At 35.6% G+C, this 22,195-nt stretch overlaps 1 protein-coding gene across 1 annotated transcript in view; it reads left to right on the top strand.

The window, feature by feature from the left end:
* Positions 1-22,195, top strand: part of CAMK4 (calcium/calmodulin dependent protein kinase IV) — a 207,957-nt gene that overhangs the window by 88,699 nt on the left and 97,063 nt on the right. The window contains exon 2 of the mRNA XM_046668104.1: positions 13,196-13,274. Within this exon, the coding sequence (XP_046524060.1) occupies positions 13,196-13,274 (79 nt within the window). The remainder of the gene's footprint in view (positions 1-13,195; positions 13,275-22,195) is intronic.

Raw genomic sequence — 22,195 nt, 5'->3', positions numbered from 1 at the left:
AGGGGGGAAAAAAGCCAATGAAATAGACTTGGAGATGACCCAGATATTGAAATTAGCAGCTGAGGGGTGTAAAACAACTATAGTAAAATATATTCAAGAACACAAAGCAAAATATGAGCATAGTGAGTAAATATAAAGGGGTGTCTCAGCACAGAAATGGGCACTATAAAAAAAAGCCTAATGAGGGGCTGGCCCCGTGGCCGAGAGGTTAAGTTCGCGCGCTCCGCTGCAGGTGGCCCAGTGTTTCGTTGGTTCGAATCCTGGGCGTGGACATGGCACTGCTCATCAAGCCACGCTGAGGAAGCATCCCACATGCCACAACTAGAAGGACCCACAACAAAGAATATACAACTATGTACTGGGGGGCTTTGGGGAGAAAAAGGAAAAAATAAAATCTTTAAAAAAATTTTTTTTTTTAAATTTAAAAAAAAGTCTAATGAAAATTTTAGAATTCAAAAGTACGTTGTATGAAATTAAAAATTCATAGGCTTACTAGTGGAGGCTGCAGAAGAAAGAGTCAGTGAGCTTGAAGACAAATCAATAGAAAGTATTCAGTTGGAAGAATAGAGAGGAAAGCAACTGGTAAAAAGGAAGGGAGCCTCAATAACTTGTGGGATAACATCAGGAAGGCTACTGTACATGTCATGTGTCCTAGAGGGAGAGAAGAGAAAGAATTGGGCAGAAAAAAAATGTTTAAAGAAATAATAGGCAAACATTTTCCAAATTTGGTAAAGAATATTGCAGATTCAAGAAGCTTATTGAACAGCAAGCATACTAAATGAAAAGAAAACCAAACCTAGGTATATAATCAAAAGCCAGAAACTGAAGATAAAGAAAAAGTCTTTAAAGCAACCAAAGAAAGTATGATATATACAGGAAACAATGATATGAATGATGGTTAATGCCTCATCAGAAACAATGGAGACCAGATGACAGTGGAACAGCTTTAAAGTTCTGAAAAAAACTTTTCAGCCCAGAATTTTGTGTCTGGTGAAAATATCTCTCAAAAGTGAGAGTAAGATAAAGACATTTTAAAATAAATAAGCACTGAAAATCTATTGTTGGCACACATGAACCATAAGCAATGCTAAGGGAAGTTCTCTGGGTTGAAGGAAAATAATACCAGATAGAAATTCAGATTTATAGGAAGGAATGAAGACAAATGAAAATAGAAAAAGGTGGGTAATATAAGAGACTCTTTTTCATTCTTCCTTTAATATCTTTTAAAACAACTAACCACCTGAAGCAAAATAAAATCATTGTAAAAGTAAAATACTTGACAACAATAGTACAAAGGATAGGGGAGGAAAGGAAGATGGTAAATGGAATTAAGTTACAGTTATCATAAATTAAATATATATACTGTAATCCTGAGAACAACCATTAACAGAATAAAACAATGAGGTGTACCTTAAAGGCCAAGAGAGAAGATAAAATAAAATACGGAAAATACTAAAAACCTCAATTAATCAAAGAGATAACAGGAAAGTGTAGAAAAAGAAATGAACAAATGAAACAAAAGACAAATAGCAATATGGATGACTTACACCTAACTATATCACTAATAACATTAAATTTTAATGAACTAAACACTTATTAAAAGGGGAAAAAAAGTCTGATTAAAAAATGGGCAAACTGAACAGACGTTTTTTCAAAGAAGACATTCAGGTGACCCACAGGTACATGAAAAGGTGCTCAATATCAATCACTAATCATCAGGGAAATGGAAATCTAAACCACAGTGAGATGTTACCTCACACCTGTTAGAATAACTATTCTCAAGAAGACAAGAGATAAGTGTTGGTGAGGCTGTGGCGAAAAGAGAATCTTGTGCACTGTTGGTGGGAATGTAAATTGGTGCAGCCACTGTGGAAAACAGTATGGAGGTTTCTCAAAAACTTAAAAATGTAATTACCATATAATCTAGCAATTACACTTCTGGGTAAATCAGGATCTCAAAGAAATACTCACATTGCAGCATTATTGGCAATAGTCAGAATGTGGAAACAACCTAAGTATCTATCAGCAGATGAATGAATAAAGAAAATGTGGTATGTGTATATATATCAGTCATGGGAAGAAGGACATCCTGTCATTTTCAACAACATGGATGGACCTTGAAGGCATTATGCTAAATGAAATAAATCAGGTAGAGAAAGACAAATACTGTATGATATCACTTATATGTGCAATCTAAAAGAAGCCAAACTCATAGAAATGGAGAGTAAAATGGTGAGGCTGGAGAGTGAGGGAAGTGGGAAGATGTTGGCCAAAGGGTACAAACTCCCAGCTATAAGATGAGTAAGTTTTGAGGGTCTAATGTACAGTATGGTGATTATAGTTGACAATATTGTCTTATATACTTGAAAGTGGCTAATAGTAATTATGTGAGGTGATGGTGGTGTTAATTAATGCTACTGTGGTAATCATTTGCAATAGGTAAGTGTATTAAATCAACACGTATACCTTAAACTTACACAATGTTACATGTCAATTATACCTCAATAGAGCTGGAAAAAATAAATTATGTAAATAGTATGCAAAAACAATAGTACATAATGCATAGTGATATTAATAAGCTTATGTCAAGGTGTGAAAGTTGGATCAGATGGATGCATGTTAAATATATTATAGTAGATGGTATGGAATAGAAGAGAATGGAACTGGGAATGGAGGATAAAGGTGAAAAACCCTAACTGTCCTTATAATATATATATGTTGTATGTATAAATAGTTGAGTGGGAATTCAATTTTGTGTGGGCTGCATGCGTGTGGACATACCCTTTCAAAGAGAAAAGAAAAATAATAATCAAAGTCTTCACAAGAAGTTTGATTAATTGATACTAATGGCTAACATATGAGGCATTAAATATTTTGAAGGAAACAGAGGGAAGGACTGATAAGAGTACTAAGGCTCTTTATATCCACAGTTTTTACTGTTGTATCACTTTGTGATTGAGAACAAATACTTAGGGCATCCTGATAATTTGTTTATTTTTTGTGGTAGCTAAAATTCAGCATTTGGGTTCAAAACCTTCTTGAGCTCTTACTTTATCTTAGGAAAGGGGTTTTGTTAAATTCTTGAAACAAAAAGGAGCCAGTCGCTACAGAGATCCAGGCACTAAGAGCAAAGTCACAGTTAAGTGCTGTCAGGCAACGGCTGAAAGAAATTGTTCACCAGGCAAACAGAGTTGTGAGAAACTGGAGGCACACCAAGTAGAAAAGATAATAGCTTATGGATTGAGTAGGTGATCAGAGTTGACTAGGTAAGTGCTTGTCAATCTAAGTCTTGAAGAAGGGAGTACAGGTCAGGAATTAGACATAAAAGACAGTGGATATAGAGGAAGCAGACATAAGGGTGAAACAACAAATACGGATCTGTCAGGGAGACAGCCCCAAGTAGGAGGGCATGGTATGACCCTGATACTGAAATGGGGTGCCTGCCTTTGGCTTTGCAGGATTTAGCAAATAAACAAATCAGAGAAGGGAGAGGGTAGCTATGGACAGACTCTGAACCCAAGCTTATTGAAACAATGGGCTTGAGCACTTCTTAAGATCTGGGATTCAATATCCTTCCTTGACATGATATTTTTGAGATTTGCTTTAGAACTGCAATATTTAACTGACTTGGAAAACCTCCAGGTTTAATAACAACTTTCTAAATTCTAAAGGTTAGCTGTTCTTCAAGTTGTAGATTGAAAATGCCAAATCAGTAATCAAATCATTTCAGCAGTTATTCTCCTGTTCTTTGTTAGTTAAGGTTCAGATTTCTTTTGTCTTTGGTGACCAAAGAATATCTTGAAACACTCAAGTATTGAAGAGCATTGAGGAGTTTCAGGCTGACAAAGATGGAGAATAAAACAATGAAAAACTGTCACAGGAATGGGGCAAGATGTACGCTGACATTAAACACTTAGAGACTTTGCCTTCTTTGTGCCCCTGTTCCTGAATATGACTCTACTTTTCACCCCCAAGAAGAATCAATTTTGAGGTTATAACCAGTCTTCTTTAATAGTTCATCTAATCTAAGAAGAATCGATCAAAGGAGAAAGCTTGTTAAATAACAGCAAGTCAATCATGTAGAAGAAATACGTGATATGTAGAAGGGCACATTATGTTTTCAACATATGATTGACAGTTCTTATAAATCACAGCTTTGCTTCTAAACCTTTTCATAATGAGCGTTAGGAGGATCTTTCCTGCAAGCACAAACACACATTGAAAGTAAAAAAAACTTAAAAATCAAAGGGAAAAACAATCAGAAGAACAAGAAATAAATGCATTGAAATGTTTAAAAATGATTAATAGTTAGACGTAACTATATTCTTTAGCCAAGCGCCTTCAACATTAGAAAAAGATAACAAGATTCTGTGGTTCCATTTCAAGACCATTTCCATTTTAAAAAAAAAGTGAAACTCTTTTATGAGGCCTAATACCTTTAGCAAAGACAATTTCACATAGTTATGAAGCATATCATTGCAGAGACACAGCTGGAGCCAAGAAATGGGGTAGTCAGCAGTCTCTCCAGACTTGTGTGTTTTAAGAAACTTCTTATCTGGAGTTCTTGTGTATTTCTTGTAGGTTTAATCCTAAGGGAAGCCAAGCTTTATTGCCTCAGTGCAAACAATCACAAATGTCCCTCTAGGTCCTCCCCAAGAAAGCCAATCTCTGATTTATAATCTCCCTTAACAGGAGAATGTCCATGATGCTAAATTACCTTAACATTGTGCAATCTCATCCTAATGCCTTAGAACATTGATGTGAATCCAGACTTCTGATTTCCTGCTTCCATTTCAAATCAGATTTGATCTCTGCCTAGCCCTTTGAATGTATTTGGGTTTCTGTCTCTCAGTTGGTGGTTGGACAGTTATGTCAATGTGTTTGGATTTCTTTTGGGAGGAAAAAATAAAATTAAACCAATCTTTCTTTCTTTAAAACAAGAAACGAAAGGAAAGGCAACATTATGAAAAAAAGAAACGTAAAAATCTTGTGCTATAAGAGAGATGAAAAAAATTTTTAGTAGTTGTTCCTTAAGTGCTGAGCATGAGGAGCAGCTAAAGATGAACTATAAGATAAAAAAACACTTTTTTTATACTAAATATTCCTACATGTGGTAGCAAAGGACTCTACACTTGAAATGTCTTCAGGCAAAATAAATATTATATCTGGAGCTTTCCCCCCATATCCATAAGTTTGGCATACAGTGCCAGGTACTAACATCGAGTGCTCTTTTGTTTTTTTCTCTTCCCAAAGCCCCAGTACCTGGTTGTATATTCTAGTTCTTCCATGAGAGCTACCACCACAGCATGGCCACTGACAGATGCGTGGTGTGGTTCTGCGCCTGGGAACCAGGCTGAGCCACCTCAGTGGAGTGCACCAAACTTTAACCGCTAGGCCATAAGGGATGGCTCAACATCAAGTGCTTCTTAACAGCTTTACTGGGGCAATAATGTGTGTATATATAGGAAATAGTATATGCATAATACTGCAGTTATCATGTACACATACTGTACATGATTTTACAAACACATTACATGTTTGACTATTTTCTCTTATTTCCCTCAATGAAACATGGTAGTCTACGCTTTTAACTTTTTGCCTTATTTTTAAATTACCAACCACTTTAGACGAGGTGAGAACTAAAGAAATGACTCTTCCAAAATTTCTGTTAAAGAAAACCAACGTGAAAGTAGCAGTCAGACTCAAACTCTGAAAGAGTATTGATTTTCTTTCTCATCGAAATCATAGCAGAAAAAATTCTAACTGGAATAATTTCTATATTCCTTGGCCTTTTTGTCAAAGATGATGTTACAAATTAATACACATGAGTAGTGAGGCTTTTTCTTTTTGGTTGAATCACTCCATGAATATAATATCCTCTAATCTACAATCTTCTTCCTTCTTTTGAGTCTCAGGAAATTTTATGGTGATTCTTTCTTTATATAACCTATTTTGAAATGAGAGTACAACACTGTAACAAACTGTTGTCATTATGAAAATTTAACTGTTAATGTGAAAAATAATTTTTATTTTTAGTAACATACTGAAAATGATTCCTTTCTAAAATTATACTTAAACACTTTAAGCCAATCATTTAATTTCAGTAAAGACTATAGATTATAGAATTATATTTTTGAAAGATTAATGAAATGCTATTTTCATATAAATTTATTTGGACTGTTCTATTCTTTTAACTTACTCTTTCTATCCTTTAAGAAGTCATTTCTAAGATTGTAACCATATGATATGATGTCGGCTAACTTTATTGTGGTAATCATTTTGCAGTATATACATATATCAAATCACTATGTTGTACCACTTAAACTTACACAATGTTATATGTCAATTATATCTCAATAAAGCTGGAAAAAATTAAAAGGTCTGTTAATATTAGTAAGTCCACTACTTAGCAAAATAAAATTGGACTTTCTTAATAGATTCCTCATAGACAAAAGATAAAAAATTAAAATAAATGAAAAATAGTTATTTCTAGCATACTTGTGTCCTGAGTTTGATCAATCAGGAATATATTTTGTTAAAAAAACTTTCTAAGCTTTTGCTAAGACAACGATTTACATGTTGAAATTATTGATAGGTTAATTTAATGTGATGAGGAAATTAAGGAATGGATGCTATTTAATATGTTTTCTTTTATATGAATTCTTGAGTAATATTAATGTTTTAATTGGTATAAAAATTAAAATTAGATTTTTAGTTTTTTTCAACACTTGCACATCACTTTTCCTTATATTTCTTTTTTTTCTTTTTTTTTTCCTGTTTAAAAAAAATTTCGCTGGTTACCATAAAATGAAAATAGAGTGAGTTGAATGTTTAGGGTACATTTTGGTAATGTGGTTTTTAATCTTACCTTTGAACGATATGTTTTTCTTGGAAAGATTTTCTTTGCTGCACTTTTCTAAAGGTATAATTTATATACAGTAAATTTCACCTATTTTATTGTACAATTCTACCTCTTTTGACAAACGTATATAGTTGTGTTAACACCACCACAATCAAGATATAGAACAATTCCATTATCCTAAAACTTCCCCTCTACTCAATTGTAGTCAACTTACAGCCCCCATCTCCGATCCCCCAGCAGCCTCTGATCTATTTTCTGTCTCTATAACTTGGTGCTTGCAAGAATATTATATGAATGGAGTCATACAGTACCTAGGCTTTCGAACCCAGCTTCTTTCTTAGGATATTATATTAGAGAATCATCCATATTGTTGTGTGTACCCTAATTCATTCCTTTTTATTTCTGGGTAGTATTCCCCTGTATGGAAGTGTCACAGATTGTTCATCCATTTTTCAGTTGAGGGATATTGGAGTTGTTTGCAGTTTTTGCTGATTGCTCATAAGCTGCTATAAAGATCCGTGTTCAAGTTTTGAGTGAACATAGCTTTCATCTCACTTGAGTAGATACCTATGAGGGAGATGAATGAATTGTACGGTATACTTAGTTTTATAGGAAACTGCTAAGCTGTTTTCCAAAGTGGGTGTAGCATTTTGCATTCCTACCAGCAGTGTATGAGTGTTACTCTGCATCCTTGCTGGCTCATGATGTTGTCTCTCTTTTTTTAAGATGTTCCAATAAGTGTGTAGTCGCATCTTATTGTGGTTTTAATTTGCAATTCCCTAATGACTGATGATGTTGAGCCTCTTTCCTTGTGCTTATTTTCCATCCATATATTTTCTTGGTGAAGTATATGTTTAAAACTTTTGCCTATTTTTTAAATACATTGTTTTCTTTGAAATTCTAAACACAAGTCTGTTTTTTTTTCCAAATTATTTTATTGAGGTCATAATGGTTTATAGCATTGTGTAGTTTCAGGTGTACATTATTGTTTTTCAGTTTCTGTATAGACTGCATTGGGCTCACCACCGATAGTCTAATTTTAGCCATCACCTTTACCCCTTTTGTCCACTCACCAACCCCCTTCCCCTCTAATAATCACTAATCTGTTCACTTTATTCATGTGTTTGTTCATCTTCCACATATGAGTAGAATCATGTGGTGTTTGTCTTTCTCTGTCTGGCTTATTTCACTTAACATCATACCCTCAAGGTCCATCCATGTTATTGCAAATGGGACAATTTTGTCCTTTTTATGGCCGAGTAGTATTCCATTGTATATATATATACCACATCTTCTTTATTCATTCATCAGTTGATGGGCAGTTGGGTTGCTTCCACATCTTGGCTACTGTGAATAGCAGTGCAATGAACATAGGGGTGCATAAATCTATTTGAACTGTTGCTTTTTTAGTTCTTTTGATAAATACCCAGGAGTGGGAAAGCTGGATCGTATGGTATTTCTATTTTTAATTTTATGAGAAATCTCCATACTGTTTTCCATAATGGCTGCACCAGTTTGCATTCCCACCAGCGGTGTATGAGGGTTCCCTTTTCTCCACATCCTCTCCAACATTTGTTATTTTTTGTCTTGGTAATTATAGCCATTCTGACAGGTGTAAGGTGATATCTCATTGTTTTGATTTGCATTTCCCTAATAATTAGGATATTGGACATCTTTTCATGTGCCTCTTGGCCATCTGTATATCTTCTTTGGAAAAATATCTGTTCAAATCCTCTGCCCATCTTTTGATTGGGTTGTTTGTTTTTTTGTTGTTCAATTGTATGAGATCTTTATGTATTGGGGGAATTAACGCCCTGTCAGAAAAATTTGCCAATATTTTCTCCGAGTTGGTGGGTTGTCTTTTCATTTTGTTCCTGGTTTCCTTTGTCTTGCAGAAGTTCTTTAGCCTGACGTAGTCCCATTTGTTTATTTTTTTCTTTTGTTTCCTTTGCATGACTAGATACGGTATTCCAAAAGATGCTGCTAAGACCAAAGTCAAAGAGTGTACTGCCTGTATTTTCTTATAGGAGTTTCATGATTTTAAGTCTTACATTCAAGACTTTAATCCATTTTGTGTTAATTTTTGCGCATGGTGTAAGGTAATGATCTATTTTCATTCTTTTGCATGTGGCTGTCTAGTTTTCCCAACACCATTTATTGAAGAGACTTTCCTTTCTCCATTGTGTGTTCTTGGCTCTCTTGTCGAAAAGTAGCTGTCCATAGAGATGTGGGTTTATTTCTGGGCTTTTGATTCTGTTCCATTGTTCTATGTGTCTGTTTTTGTGCCAGCACCGTGCTGTTTTGATTGCTATAGCTTTGTAATATATTTTGAAGTCAGGGATTGTGACGCCTCCAGGTTTGTTCTTTTTTCTCAGAACTGCCTTGGCTATTTGGGGTCTTTCGTTCTTCCATATAAGTTTTAGGGTTCTTTGTTCTATTTCCATGAAGAATGTCATTGGGATTCTGATTGGGATCGCATTGAATCTGCAGATTGCTTTTGGTAAGATGGACGTTTTAATTATGTTTGTTCTTCCAATCCACGAGCATGGAATATTTTTCCATTTCTTTATATCTTCTTTAATTTCTTTCAATAATGTCTTACAGTTTTCAGTGTATAGGTCTTTCACCTCCTTGGTTAAATTTATTCCTAGATATATTATTCTTTTTGTTGTGATTATAAATGGGATTGTATTCTTTTTTTTTTTTTTTGAAGATAATTTTTTTTTAAAGATTTTATTTTTTTATTTTTTCCTTTTTTCTCCCCAAAGCCCCCCAGTACATAGTTGTATATTCTTCGTTGTGGGTCCTTCTAGTTGTGGCATGTGGGACGCTGCCTCAGCGTGGTTTGATGAGCAGTGCCATGTCCGTGCCCAGGATTCGAACCAACGAAACACTGGGCCGCCTGCAGTGGAGCGCACAGACTTAACCACTCGGCCACAGGGCCAGCCCCAAATGGGATTGTATTCTTGACTTCTCTTTCTGATAGTTTATTATTAGTGTATAGAAATGCAACTTATTTTTGTAAGTTGGTTTTGTACCCTTCAACTTTGCTGTAGTTATTGGTTATTTCTAGTAGTTTTCTGGTTTATCCTTTGGGGTTTTCTGTATATAGAATCATGTTATCTGCAAACAGTTATCTGCAAAAAAAAAAAAATGTGAGTTTCACTTCTTCCTTTCCAGTTTGGATACCTTTAATTTCTTTTTCTTGCCTAACTGCTCTGGCCAAAACCTCCAGCTGTGGGTTTGTCGTATATGGCCTGTATTATGTTGAGATACTTTCCTTCTATACCCATTTTATTGAGAGATTTTATCATAAATGAATGTTGGATCTTGTCAAATGCTGTCTTTGCATCTATTGAGACAATTATGTGATTTTGAGTCCTCATTTTTCAACACAAGTTCTTTGTCAAGTACATGATTTGTAAATATTTTCTCCCTGTCTGTGACTATCCGAGAATAAACATTCTTAATTTAAATGAAGTTCAATTTATTTATTTGTTTTTTCATTTATTGTGTTTTTGGTTTTGTATGTAAAAAATCATTCCTAACTGAAGGTCACAAAACTTTCTTCTATGTTTTTTAAAAAAAATTTTAGAGTTCTAAGTTTTACATTTACATCTATGATTCATTTTAAGTATTTTTTTTGTATTGAATGTAAAGTATTAATAAAGATTTTTATTTTTATTTTGCATATGGGTGTCTAATATTCCAGGACTATTTTTAGTTGGAAAGACCACCTATCCTTTCTCCACTGAATTGCCTTTTTATTTTGTCAGAAACCAGTTGGTCATATATCTGTGAGACTGTTTCTGGTTCTTTTTTCTGTTTCCCTTGGCTCTATGTTTGTTGCTGCTCCAGTATCGCTCTCTTGATTACTGCAGCTTTGTAGTTAGTCTAGAAGTCCCGTATGGAGTCCTCTGACTTTGAAGAGAATGTGTATTCTGCTGGTTTTGTGTGGAGTTTTCTCTAAATGTCAGTTAGGTCAATTTAGTTGGTAGCTCTTCATGTTTTCTATATCCTCAGTGACAATTTGTCAGCTTTTTTATCAGTTCTGAGAGGGATTGTTGAAGTCTCCAACTGTGTTTGTGAATTTGTCTAGTTCTCTTTTCAGTTCTCTTAGTTTTGCTTCCTGTATTTTGAAGTGCCATTGTTAGGTGTATACACCATACATTTACATTTGTTATGTCATTTTGAGAAATCAAACCCTTTGTGTTTAAGTAATGTCCCTCTTTATACTTGCTCTGAAGTCTAGTTGACCTGGTATTAATATAGCCATTCTTGCTTTCTTTTGATTAGTGTTTGCATAGTATCTCTTTTCTATCATTTTATTTTTAACCTATTTATGCTTTGTATTTAAAATGGGCTTCTTGTACACAGCATATAGTTTGGCCTTCATTTTTCAATCCAATCTAATGATCTTTCTTTCTTTTTTCTTTAAAGATTGGCACCTGTGCTAACATCTGTTGCCAATCTTTTTTTTTCTTCTCCCCAAAGCCCCCTGGTACAAAGTTGTATATTCTAGTTGTGAGAGCCTCTGGTGGTGCTGTATGGGACACCACCTCAACATGACCTGATGGGCAGTGCCATGTCTGCACCCAGGATCCAAACTGGCAAAACCCAAGGCTGCCGAAGTGGAGCACACAAACTTAACCACTCGGCCACATGATTGGCACCTGATCTTTATTTTTAATTGATGTGTTTATAAAGTTTACATTTAATGTAATATTAATATGATTGGATTAAAATCCACCATATTGTTAGCTTTTATTTTTAATCTCTTACTTTGTTTTTTTCTCCCTTTCATTTCATTTTTGATTTTTCTGTTTTAGCTCTGTTATTGATTTATTATTAATTTTTCTTTTAAAAATTATTTTATTCATAACATAAGCCCTAGGTTACACAGTATACATCTTTAATTAATCAGAGTCTACCTTTAAATAATATCATACTACTTAACATAGTATGAGGACTTAACACTGTTCTTCCAATTTATTCCTCATAATCTTTGTGTTATTGTTGTCACACGTTTTATTTTTACATATGCTATAAGCATTGCTAGTATTTTTACTTTAGGTAATTGTCTTTTAGAGCAATTAAAAATAAGGAGAGATGAATTTCATGTTTACTTCCATTTATTCTGTTTCTAGAACCCCTTATTTTTTTACATATATGTTGTATTTTACCAAAGTTTTAAAAAATATGTTGAAAATTTTTTTTTATTAGCATCTACAACACAATCCCTGACTCCTCTTGGCTCTGTTGAAAATTTGTTGTGCTTAGGCAGCTGGGAATATGTTTGATTTGTATAATTCTTTTATGCTCACTTAGAATTTCAGAACCAAAAGCCTGAATATATCATATGAGGTCCTTTGGCTTAATCTTCAAAGTCTGACAGATTTACTTCAAGTGATCCTATTTTAAGATGTATCTGAAGTTCTCCTTTTGAGGTTGAAACAAGCCTGCTTGGTCTATGAGTCTCTTCATCTGTCTCCTTCTCTTACTCTTGCTCTCATGGGTGGAGAGGGAGTAACAGGACCAGCCTGTCCTGCTTTTTAATATTCTCCTTTAGTATCCTCACACATAGATGAAGGTAGTTATTGAGTCTTTTCTTACCATTCTCCTTTACAGGTAAAAAAACATTCTGTACTTCTCCAAGTTTTTTATGGAGGGATAGCTCTCCTTTTTCACTATATCTTTAAGCATTTGTATAGTATTTCCCCCTGAATGTTTCATGTAATTATTTTTGTTAGTGCATGTGTAAATAAGTGGTAGCAGTATTCACCAGGATGAAGGAACCAGAGTCTCGAAGGGGCCAACAACGGCTCTGGGAGAATGCCTGGGCTTCAAATGAAGTGTTGTAAATTCTCAAGGGTCCCCAGTACCCTTGCCAATTGGTGGATACTGTTCTGACCCTTATAGCTGAGTGCTAAACTTAAACCCTCTCTCTGAAGCCATATGCCTTCTTTTACTCCAGATATATACCCTTAGGAAAGCTCAGGGATTCTGAAATTAGGTTCGTATGCTCCAAAAGCTATGTTCATCCAAGGACCTGGTTTATTCCAGAGCCACTGAATGCAAGAGCACAAGATTTGTTACTTACATCAGGGTGGGGCAGGAAGAAAAGAGCAGATGGGAAAACCTAGAATTTTTCTGAGCAAGCTATATTCAGTTGCAAGAGAAAAAGTACTCTTGACATTTGGGCAAGTCCTGCAGTAGAACTTATAAACACTTGTCAGTTATGAGGGGCACTGCAACAGATACTTATTTTCAAGCTTTCCCTTTTGTTTCATGTCCAGAGCATAACATTTTCTTTTTGTCTTTTTCCCCCTCAAGGGGTGCTACATCCATTGTGTACAGATGCAAACAGAAGGGGACCCAGAAGCCTTATGCTCTCAAAGTGTTAAAGAAAACAGTAAGTTTATTTCATTATATAATAGCATCTCTAAGGGATCTGTGACCTGGAGGAGCCCTGATTCAAAAGGACAAAGGGACCAGAGAGCTGCCATGTGCAGTGAACTCATTTGAATCTTGATTGTGAAAGTGCAATCAAGTGGGTTGCGTCTGATGGAAACTGTGTGCCTGAAAGCAACTGGATCTCAGATCGGATGAGGTTGTGGGGAGAAGTATGGAAAGAAAAACATGCAGAGCTGGCAGGTAAACCTGGCTTTGGATGCCAGTCATGCTTTTGGCTATACAAATATGCCTAGATTTTCCAGTGATGGGTTTGCTTCAGTAAAGGCCAGCTGGGCAAGTGCTGATGTTTCTAGGACTGAACCTGCCATCTAAGAAGTTTGTGTTGGAACAAGAAGGAAGGATCGTGTTTTGAGATTTCTTCTTTTTGCCCTATACTTATAGGAGAGGTGAGGGGACAAAAATTACTTAGGCTTATCTGCAATGAGCAAGAAATGCAGCAGGTGAAATTTCTAAATACAAAGGTATTTAGAGCCCAAGGTAATACTCACTGCACCCAGAGAGTATTTGTCGTTGTAATGCTCTGCTTGCACTTTCTGTCCTTAGGTGATTTCCCCTTATAAAACGTCAATAATGGCAACATATTCTTTTATAGCACATCCTTTCTTTCTCAAATTTTGTGTGAACAAATATGTGAAATATATATACTTCTAGAAACCCAGTTGTAAAGTATGTTGAAAGAGAAGTATCATAAATTTTGAAGTCAAATAATACTTCCCTTAGGTCAAAAGATTTTTTTTCCTAAAGGCAGCATAACATCACCGGCTGTCTATATATTGTCCGGCACAGGGAAATTTTACAGTCTCATTTGATGAAGACGAGAATAATGGCACAGGGTTTTTAGTCGAGTAGAAGTGGAATGACATTTCGAAACAATTTGTTAGAGTTTAAAGCCATAGCAAAGTAAAAAAAAAAAATGGTTTGTTGAAGTAGGTAATAATTTAAATGGCAATTGCTACTGATAAACTCTATGTTCTGGATTTCTTGTTTGGTGTAGGCATTGATTTAAGTTATCCCAGAAGGTAGAGGAATCTTTTGATTGGTAAGGTTTGGAATTTTCTCTTAAATCAAAATCCTATTACAGAGTTTATTTGAATTAAGGATCATTAAAAATTTTATGAAATAGAATTTCCTGTTGAATAGCTACTTTTTATAAAAATAAATTGGCATGGTTTAGCAGTAGTCACACACGAGATGTTTTTGAACTTGGTTGTATCCTTTCTTGCTGGTTAAAAGAAATTTCAGTAAAATTTGTGAGTGGTTATTTTTGTTTCATAGTTGAGGAAACTTTGAAAGATACATGAAAGTCCAAAAAATAAACATTCAGAAATGACTTGTGAATGCTGAGAGTCCCAAAGGACAAAAGGCTGGTTTAGAGAATGTTCGTTTATGTCAAAAATCTGTGGATGGATTGGAATAAGAGATAGGTGAAGACGTTTGGCAGGTCCACGAATCATATTCATAGAGAAAGTAAAGCTCTTGTTTGCCCTTGCTGTCTTCTCTTCTCCACCTCTGTTGTGGAAACATCTTCCTCAGAAGACAGGCAGGAATAGAATGTGGATGGGAACCAAATGACAGATGGAGCTGCAGAGCAGTGCTGTAAGGCAGATGTTGTCAAACACAGTTACTGTTGTGCCAAATGGAATGAGAGAAAATCCCCGGGAGAAACCTCAGCCTTGAACATGAATTAGATAGAATTCCCAGGATTGTCTGCTGGAATAAACCATGCACAGAGATGTGTAAACGAGAGCAATTGCAGGCAAAACCTCAAAGAGCAATTGCCTCCAGTGTTTCATTCTGTATAGGTCATGGAGATGGAAATTTCCTGATCTAAATGAAATGAATGAAGTCTAAGAATCTATTTATAGAGAGAAAGTGATGCAGGGAAAATAATTCAGCCAAGGATCTGCTCTTGAGGGCAGAAGGGGACTTCAGAAAACTTGATTTATTTATGTAATCTATCTATTAAATCAAGCCACATAAAATTGCCTCTGTTAAACCATTTTTTTCCTACAAAAATGCCAAATTTTATGTGTTTCAACTAACAACTTAGGGCCCTCTATGCTACTTTGCTGGATAGATCCTCAGGTCTTCATTTTATGACTAGACCTAAATCTAAGAGGTCTGAAAGTTAGTCTATTATCTATCATCTATCTGTGAGAGTTACCTGGGGCTGCCATAATAAACTACCACAAACAGGCTTAAAGCAACAGAAATTTATTCTCTTACAGTTCTAAAGGCTAGAAATCTGAAATCAAGGTGTTGGCAGAGGTGATTCCTTCTAAGGATGCTGTGGGAAAATTTGTTCCATGCCTCTCTCTTGCTTCTGGTGACTTCCAGCAATTGCTTGGCATTCCTTGTTGTAGGTGCATCACTCTAAGCTCTGCCTCCTTTGTCACATGGCCGTCTTCTCACACATTCTCATATAATCGTCCCCTTAAGCATGTCTGTGTCCAAATTTCCCTCTTCTTATGAGGACACCAGTCCTATTGGACTGGGGGCCCACCCTACTTCAGTATGACCTCATCTGAAATTAACTACATATATCTAAACAACAGTTCAATTTCCAAATAAGGTCACATTCTGTAGTACTAGGAGTTATGACTTCAACATATCTTTTTGGGGGGACACACTTCCACCCATAATATTATCTATAAGAAAGGATCTCTAAGGTGAATTTCAAAGTATTCTATTCAATATTTTATCTGAAGATGAGTAACACATATCACATTCAAGAAAGTTAATAAACATGAGAAAACTCATCCAGTTTATGTGATTGATTAAATTCATATCTGTTTGTTTTTAAGTCCAAGAAAGGTTTTCTCTCTCTTTTACAGTTAATTATTTGATAATTTTTTGATAAACCTCTTTCCCAAGATCTGTTTAAATACTTTTTCAGGACAGTTTACCCACATGTCATTTTGTGGCAATATTAAGTACCTTTCTCATAGCTTAATATTTTACTATTTTAAGCTTAATGTTAATTGTTAAATATAAATATTAATTTCCCATAGCTTAATATTTTGGGAAGGATTTTATTTACACTGGCAATAAGAGACTTATTCCCCCATAAAACACCCAGATCATCACTGAGAATCTGTTAGACAATCATTTGTTTGGGTGATAGACAAATACTGTACCCATGGGGAGACAGACTAAACTACCAGCTCTTTTGGAGAGAGCCATATCACATTAGTGGTCAGGTACAGGACAGAGTTAATACTGAGAATGAATGTAAAATGCATTGTCGTATACAGACAATTGGCTATTTTGGCTAATAAAATATCCTTGTGGGAAGTTAACATGTAATTATAATAAAATATTTTTAAATTACCATTTATTTTATAAATGGATGTAATACCATGTACTTTATATATAAATGACTACATTTCATAGAATTAGAATACATTAAAATACATATCAACAAAGGTCATAATGTCTGCAACTTACATTCCAATAGTTACACAACAACAAAAAGTGTGTGTATGTGGGCATGTGCACAAATAGGGAGAGAGTGAAAGAAAATACAGCAAAAATCAACAATTATTGAATTTAAGACAGTATACTAGTGTCTATGATGATATTTCAACATTTCAGTATATATGAAAATTCTCATAACAAAAAGTTTTGGGAAAAAACATACATCAACATTCAGATCCTATTCAACATAGCATTTCTTTTGGCCATTCAGAAAGCATTTCCAGATCTTGCAGTTTCTAAGTGTTATGATAAACGTCAGTGATTCTCTACTATAGATGTATGGAGTACTAGAAAATAGAAAATGATAGTTGAACCAAGTTCTTACTATTCTGAAAAAACCTGGACATTTCCAGAAACAATATCCATTTCTCTCATTTTGTCATTAATGAGGATTAAAACTTTGAACATAGTAAGAGTAAACTAGAGAGGAAAATGAATTGAAGGACTTTTGGGGTTGTTTGTTTATTTTTTTCCACTTAGTGTTAGTGATCCTTGTACTGAAGAAGTCATCAAATCTCTAGGAGTGGCATTTATACTTGCCTCTTGGGAAAAAGTGGCCGATTTTCTAATGTTTTATTTTGAAACCGTTACAGACTGACAGGCAGTGCCCATAAATACCTCATTACCTTGCACATAAGAGCTCATTGGCCTGCAGGCATCAGTGCAAGTTTTCCTATGAACTTTGTAAGACAAGAGTCAAGGGTGAAGGAAACAAGGCTAACTTTTTACGTTCATGCATGACCCCTTCCTCATCTCCATTTTATGTGATATTGAGAAGAAAATGAAGTAGAGTAGAAAGATTTACTAAGCTACTTCCTTCCTCAGGTTAAAGGCTGTGAGGCATTAAAGGATTCTGGTAGACACAGCTAGTGCGACAACCAGTGATTTACAAGATGAACCTTTTTACTGCTGTTATATGACTTTTTGAATATGCTGGAAATAGAATTGCACCAAAGGAAAAAAAATAGATTCAAGGAAGTGTCAAAATTTGAACAGATTAAGTAGAGGGAACCTTCAGCCTGGATGGAATTTTGCTGTGTTAAATGGAATTGTAACTTTAGGAGAATGACGTGGTGATTCCTGGAGTCACTATTTCAGGAGCAATTTACACGCTTTACCTTTCTCCCTTCAAAATACATCCCTCAGGGTGTATCTAAATAATCACACTTCAGCCCCATCAGTATGGCTCATTTTCCAGAAGAACTGACTAGGAGTTAAGAAAATTGTGCTCACCAATCATTTATAGTGTCCCTGGAATTTTGGAGACAAATATTTAAACTCTAGAATTCAGATGAAATTTCTAGCTGTGTGGCTCAACTCTTGGCAAAGATTGCATTCAGCTTACTGTAAAACCCATGCCCTCTCGTGAAATACTCAGGATTGAGTCTAACAATTAATCTCAGTGTGCAAATTCAGGATTTTTGAGTCTGAGAGCCAATCTTGGTGTGTAAATTCAGAGTACATAGGTATTCTGACTCCCCTCAAGAATGACCGTGCCGTTGCAGACTGAGATCATGGGCTCTGGAGATCATGAGGAGTTCAGGATCACTTCTGCCACTTAGCACCTGTGTGACTTTACAAATTATGTAAATCTCTCAATGTCTGTAAAGTGGCTTTAAGAATATCTAGCTCATGGCGTTCTAATGAAGATTAAAATGAGATTATTTATGTAAAATATTTCTCAGCACTCAGGAAGCATGTAATAAATGCTAAACGATATTCTTATTATTAATTGTAATGGGTCCACCCAGATCTATTATAACAGTACCAGTTCATTCTGTGCAATTCTGATGTTCTCATTAGCTTGATTAAAACTGAGCAGGGAGTAGCACCAGACATATTATGCACTCACGTATGAATAAAATTAATTTTGTTGTTTTTGGATTGCTTTTAAAATTTCTGCTAAAAATGGGTGTGTATTTTACTACTGTTGTCAATAAAATTCAATTTGGCATTAAATAAAGATTTCTGATCCTACCACCTCCTATTACATCTTGGATGCCTGTGATTCCTAAATTTGGAATGCCTTCAACTCTATGGCTTTATTTTGATTCTTACCATTGGAGCAGTGTGACTAGCTTCATAGTGTAGGAGCTGTTCCAGGTCTAAATTTTGTCATATTTTAATTACTATAGTATCAAGTTACCTCTACATTTCTGGAACGGATTTTCTTGAGTGATTTAATAAACATTCACCTTGTAAATGCCCCTAAGTTTTATAAAATTTTCCGTAAGTGCTAGTTTGGCCTTTTATCCTCTTCTATATTAGGTGAAGAACCACACATTGTGATTTGCAATCATTCTATGAATTAGTTTTTAACTTCTACTCATCTTTCCTTATATTCTTATGGGTTAGCATTTGAGTATATAACTATGATGTTGCGGGAGAATTTGAAAGGTTTCTCTAGATAAATTATGGAATGTACACAGGCCCCTTCCCAAATTGTCGGTAGGTGAATCTCCAGAACATCTCCATTAGAAGAGATTTTCAGATTCCTCAGTTCTAATAGAGGTAACAGCATTTATACCACTAGGTTAACTGAGGATTATCTGCTCTTGTCCCTTTCTACCTAACCTTTGGGAACACAGAAAACTGACTATGGACCATTCACTTTCCAGTTGCTACGATGCGTGTAAGAGAGATGCTGGGTCAATCTGGGTTGAAGATATGCATCCAACACTGCTGTAGCCACTTCTAACTGCTCATGCATGTGCTCTAGAAGTGCAGGCAAGGTTGCCTTTGGTCAGTGATAGAGAGGAGAATAATAAATCACTAGCTCAAATAGACTTTTTGGGCCCGATCGAGGTCTCAGAACACATTAAGGAAAGTAGCTTGTGGATAACAAGCCGTGTCAAGTGAAGTGAAACTTCTTTAAGCATTCTGTCAGTTGGAACCTATTGATTTTCATAGGGACTATTAAGCAGGTTTCCTAGAATAGGAACAGAGATATTTCTGTTCAGTTTGTGACAAGTATACATCTACAAGTGGAAAAAGGTAGCGAGGTGGAATGTGAAATCTTGGCTTGATTTCTATGCTTTACCATTCAGAGAGCCACTTAAAGTCTGAACATTCTTGTAGAGAATCAGTTGTTGCAGTTTGATTTGTTTTCTTTTTTGATAGAAACACTGCTGGAATCTGTCACATTTCAGCTTGCTTATCCATTCTCTGGTTATATAGATCTTTTATAGGTATTTTGTTGCCTTTTTTTTAAAGTAAACACCGTAATTCAGAGGCAGGTTGAAGCAAGGGCGAGGGGGAGGAGAGAGAGAAGTTAAGAATATAGGCACGTGCTTGTGTGCTGTTGCCCTAAAGGAAACACACTTTGCACAGACATCATCCACTCAAATTACCACATTTAACCCTCTAGCACTTGTGTAAGTGGTAGGTGGTTGGATTTAAAGTGGTCAGGTAGAGTCTATGGAGCAGAAAAAGGAGGTCCATCACAAGCCCTGAACAGAGAAAGTCTTAGAGGGAGAGCTTTGGTTATGGTACCCTAGTAGATGGAAGAGACTAGAAACTTCTCAGAGAGCTGAGCTGGAAAGGCCTTGTAATCAAAGGAGAAGTGCTGGGCAGTGGGAAAGTTCAGAGGAGCCCAAGGTCAGAAGATCAGAGCTGGGGACTAGTGCCCAAGGGACCACAACCAAGAGAGTTGAGGGAGCCAGAAGGAGCCCAGCCTATCAGCCTCAGAGCAAACTTAGGATTCATATCATAGTGAGAAGAGGAAAAGCTATAATCTTAGTGTTAACAGGGAAAAACATTTGATTAAATTTTCATTTTTATATTTCTTTATGGTGCAAAGTTGAACGGTAGTCGAAGCTGCATCCATCCATCCAAAGTATGAAGAAGAGAGGAGAGAAAGAAGGCTAAAAAAAGAGCAAGTCATGGAGCTCCAAAGTCATTAATTTGCTAAAAGAGAGAAAATGAATGACTATGTTCAGAAGATATTAATTAGAAGAGATCCAAATAATTTTCAATATTGAATTGTCTTCTCTTTCAACTGTTTCTTTTAAGTAAGCACTCTCAAATCCCATATGCCACCTCAGTAGTTTTAATAGCAAAGGAGCATAATGCTAATAAGAATGGAGCCCACATTTAATTATTAAACACTATGTAGTAGCTCCTTTCACATGTTAACACAAAGAGCCCCATGGGAGTGTTTTACTTGTGGGAGTTTTAGAGAAGCGACATGTCCAAAGTACACAATAGCATGTGGAATTTGAACCCAGGGCTTTTGAGCTCCAAATCTGGGCCCTTTCTATTTATTCATGCCAGCCAGGTCCTGATAGAAAAGAAGACAAAAAAAAAAAGTCAGGAATGGTCGTGGCTCAGATCTGGGACTGAAACTAGATGTTGCTCCTCCCTAAACTGATAAGGGATGAAAAAGCATTTGTTGACACACAGACACAGGGAAGCTGAGTTCAGTTCTAAGTCACGCTGTGAAACAAGGGTAAATAACATTCCCTTTGTGCAGAGAATACAAGCAACATATTTCTTTTCCAAATGCTGTTAAAACCTTAGTTCAATAAGTCTCAGCATATAATGTCCACTAACAGATGAAAAGAGGAATAACTGGGAAGTGCATAATATACAAAATACACACATTTCCTTGTGCTAATCTCTTTGCTTTTTTTCTTATTGGTAGATTAAGGGGATGCAGTGATGGCCCCAGATGTGGCTATGTGTATGGAGTCCCAATTTCCTCTCTGCTGCAAGTGTCAATATCACAGGATAAATCCAGTTAAAGCTACTCAATCTTATCTACTCTAGAAGTCTGAAAAATGCATCAAGTTGATATTTATATCTACAATGGTTTTTTTTCCCACAGCATACTAACTGTCACTGGGAGGATTTTTCTTTGAGATTTTGAGATCAGAATAGCCTAGAACTGTTTCTCCATCATAGCATCAGGACACACTTTGGTGTAGTGATCAGTTTCAAGGTGGGACATACCTCATAAAGTACTATAAGCTGTGAATGATTTCTTTTATTGATAAATCAATGCAGATCCAAGATTATCATCCTCATTTAAAAAATTTTGACATATTTTTATGAAAGCGAATGTGGATGAGTGCCAAAATTTACCCATCACATTTATATCTGTAAAAAAATTTTAAGATATTCTCTATTTATTTGACAATTAAAATTCTTCCTGAGACTGGTACCACTAGATATCTGGGGGGGAAAATACTTATAGTTTCCAGTAAAAGATATCTTCATTTTTTCCAGTTTGAGTCTTTTTTAGTTTAAAAGAATTTCTTCATGGTAAATATTCAGTGTAAGTTCAGCTCTCTCTCAGATCTTTTCCTTCCTTTCCTGTTCTTCCCACATTGGCCTCTGGGTTCAAGAGAAGCTTGAGTAACCCACGGAAGCGTAGTCTCCACA

This window comes from Equus quagga, chromosome 7, assembly GCF_021613505.1.
Source record: "Equus quagga isolate Etosha38 chromosome 7, UCLA_HA_Equagga_1.0, whole genome shotgun sequence".
Taxonomy (NCBI): Eukaryota; Metazoa; Chordata; class Mammalia; order Perissodactyla; family Equidae; genus Equus; species Equus quagga.
The sequence above is the reverse complement of the archived record's forward strand: the minus strand, read 5'-3'. Positions and strand labels throughout refer to the sequence as shown.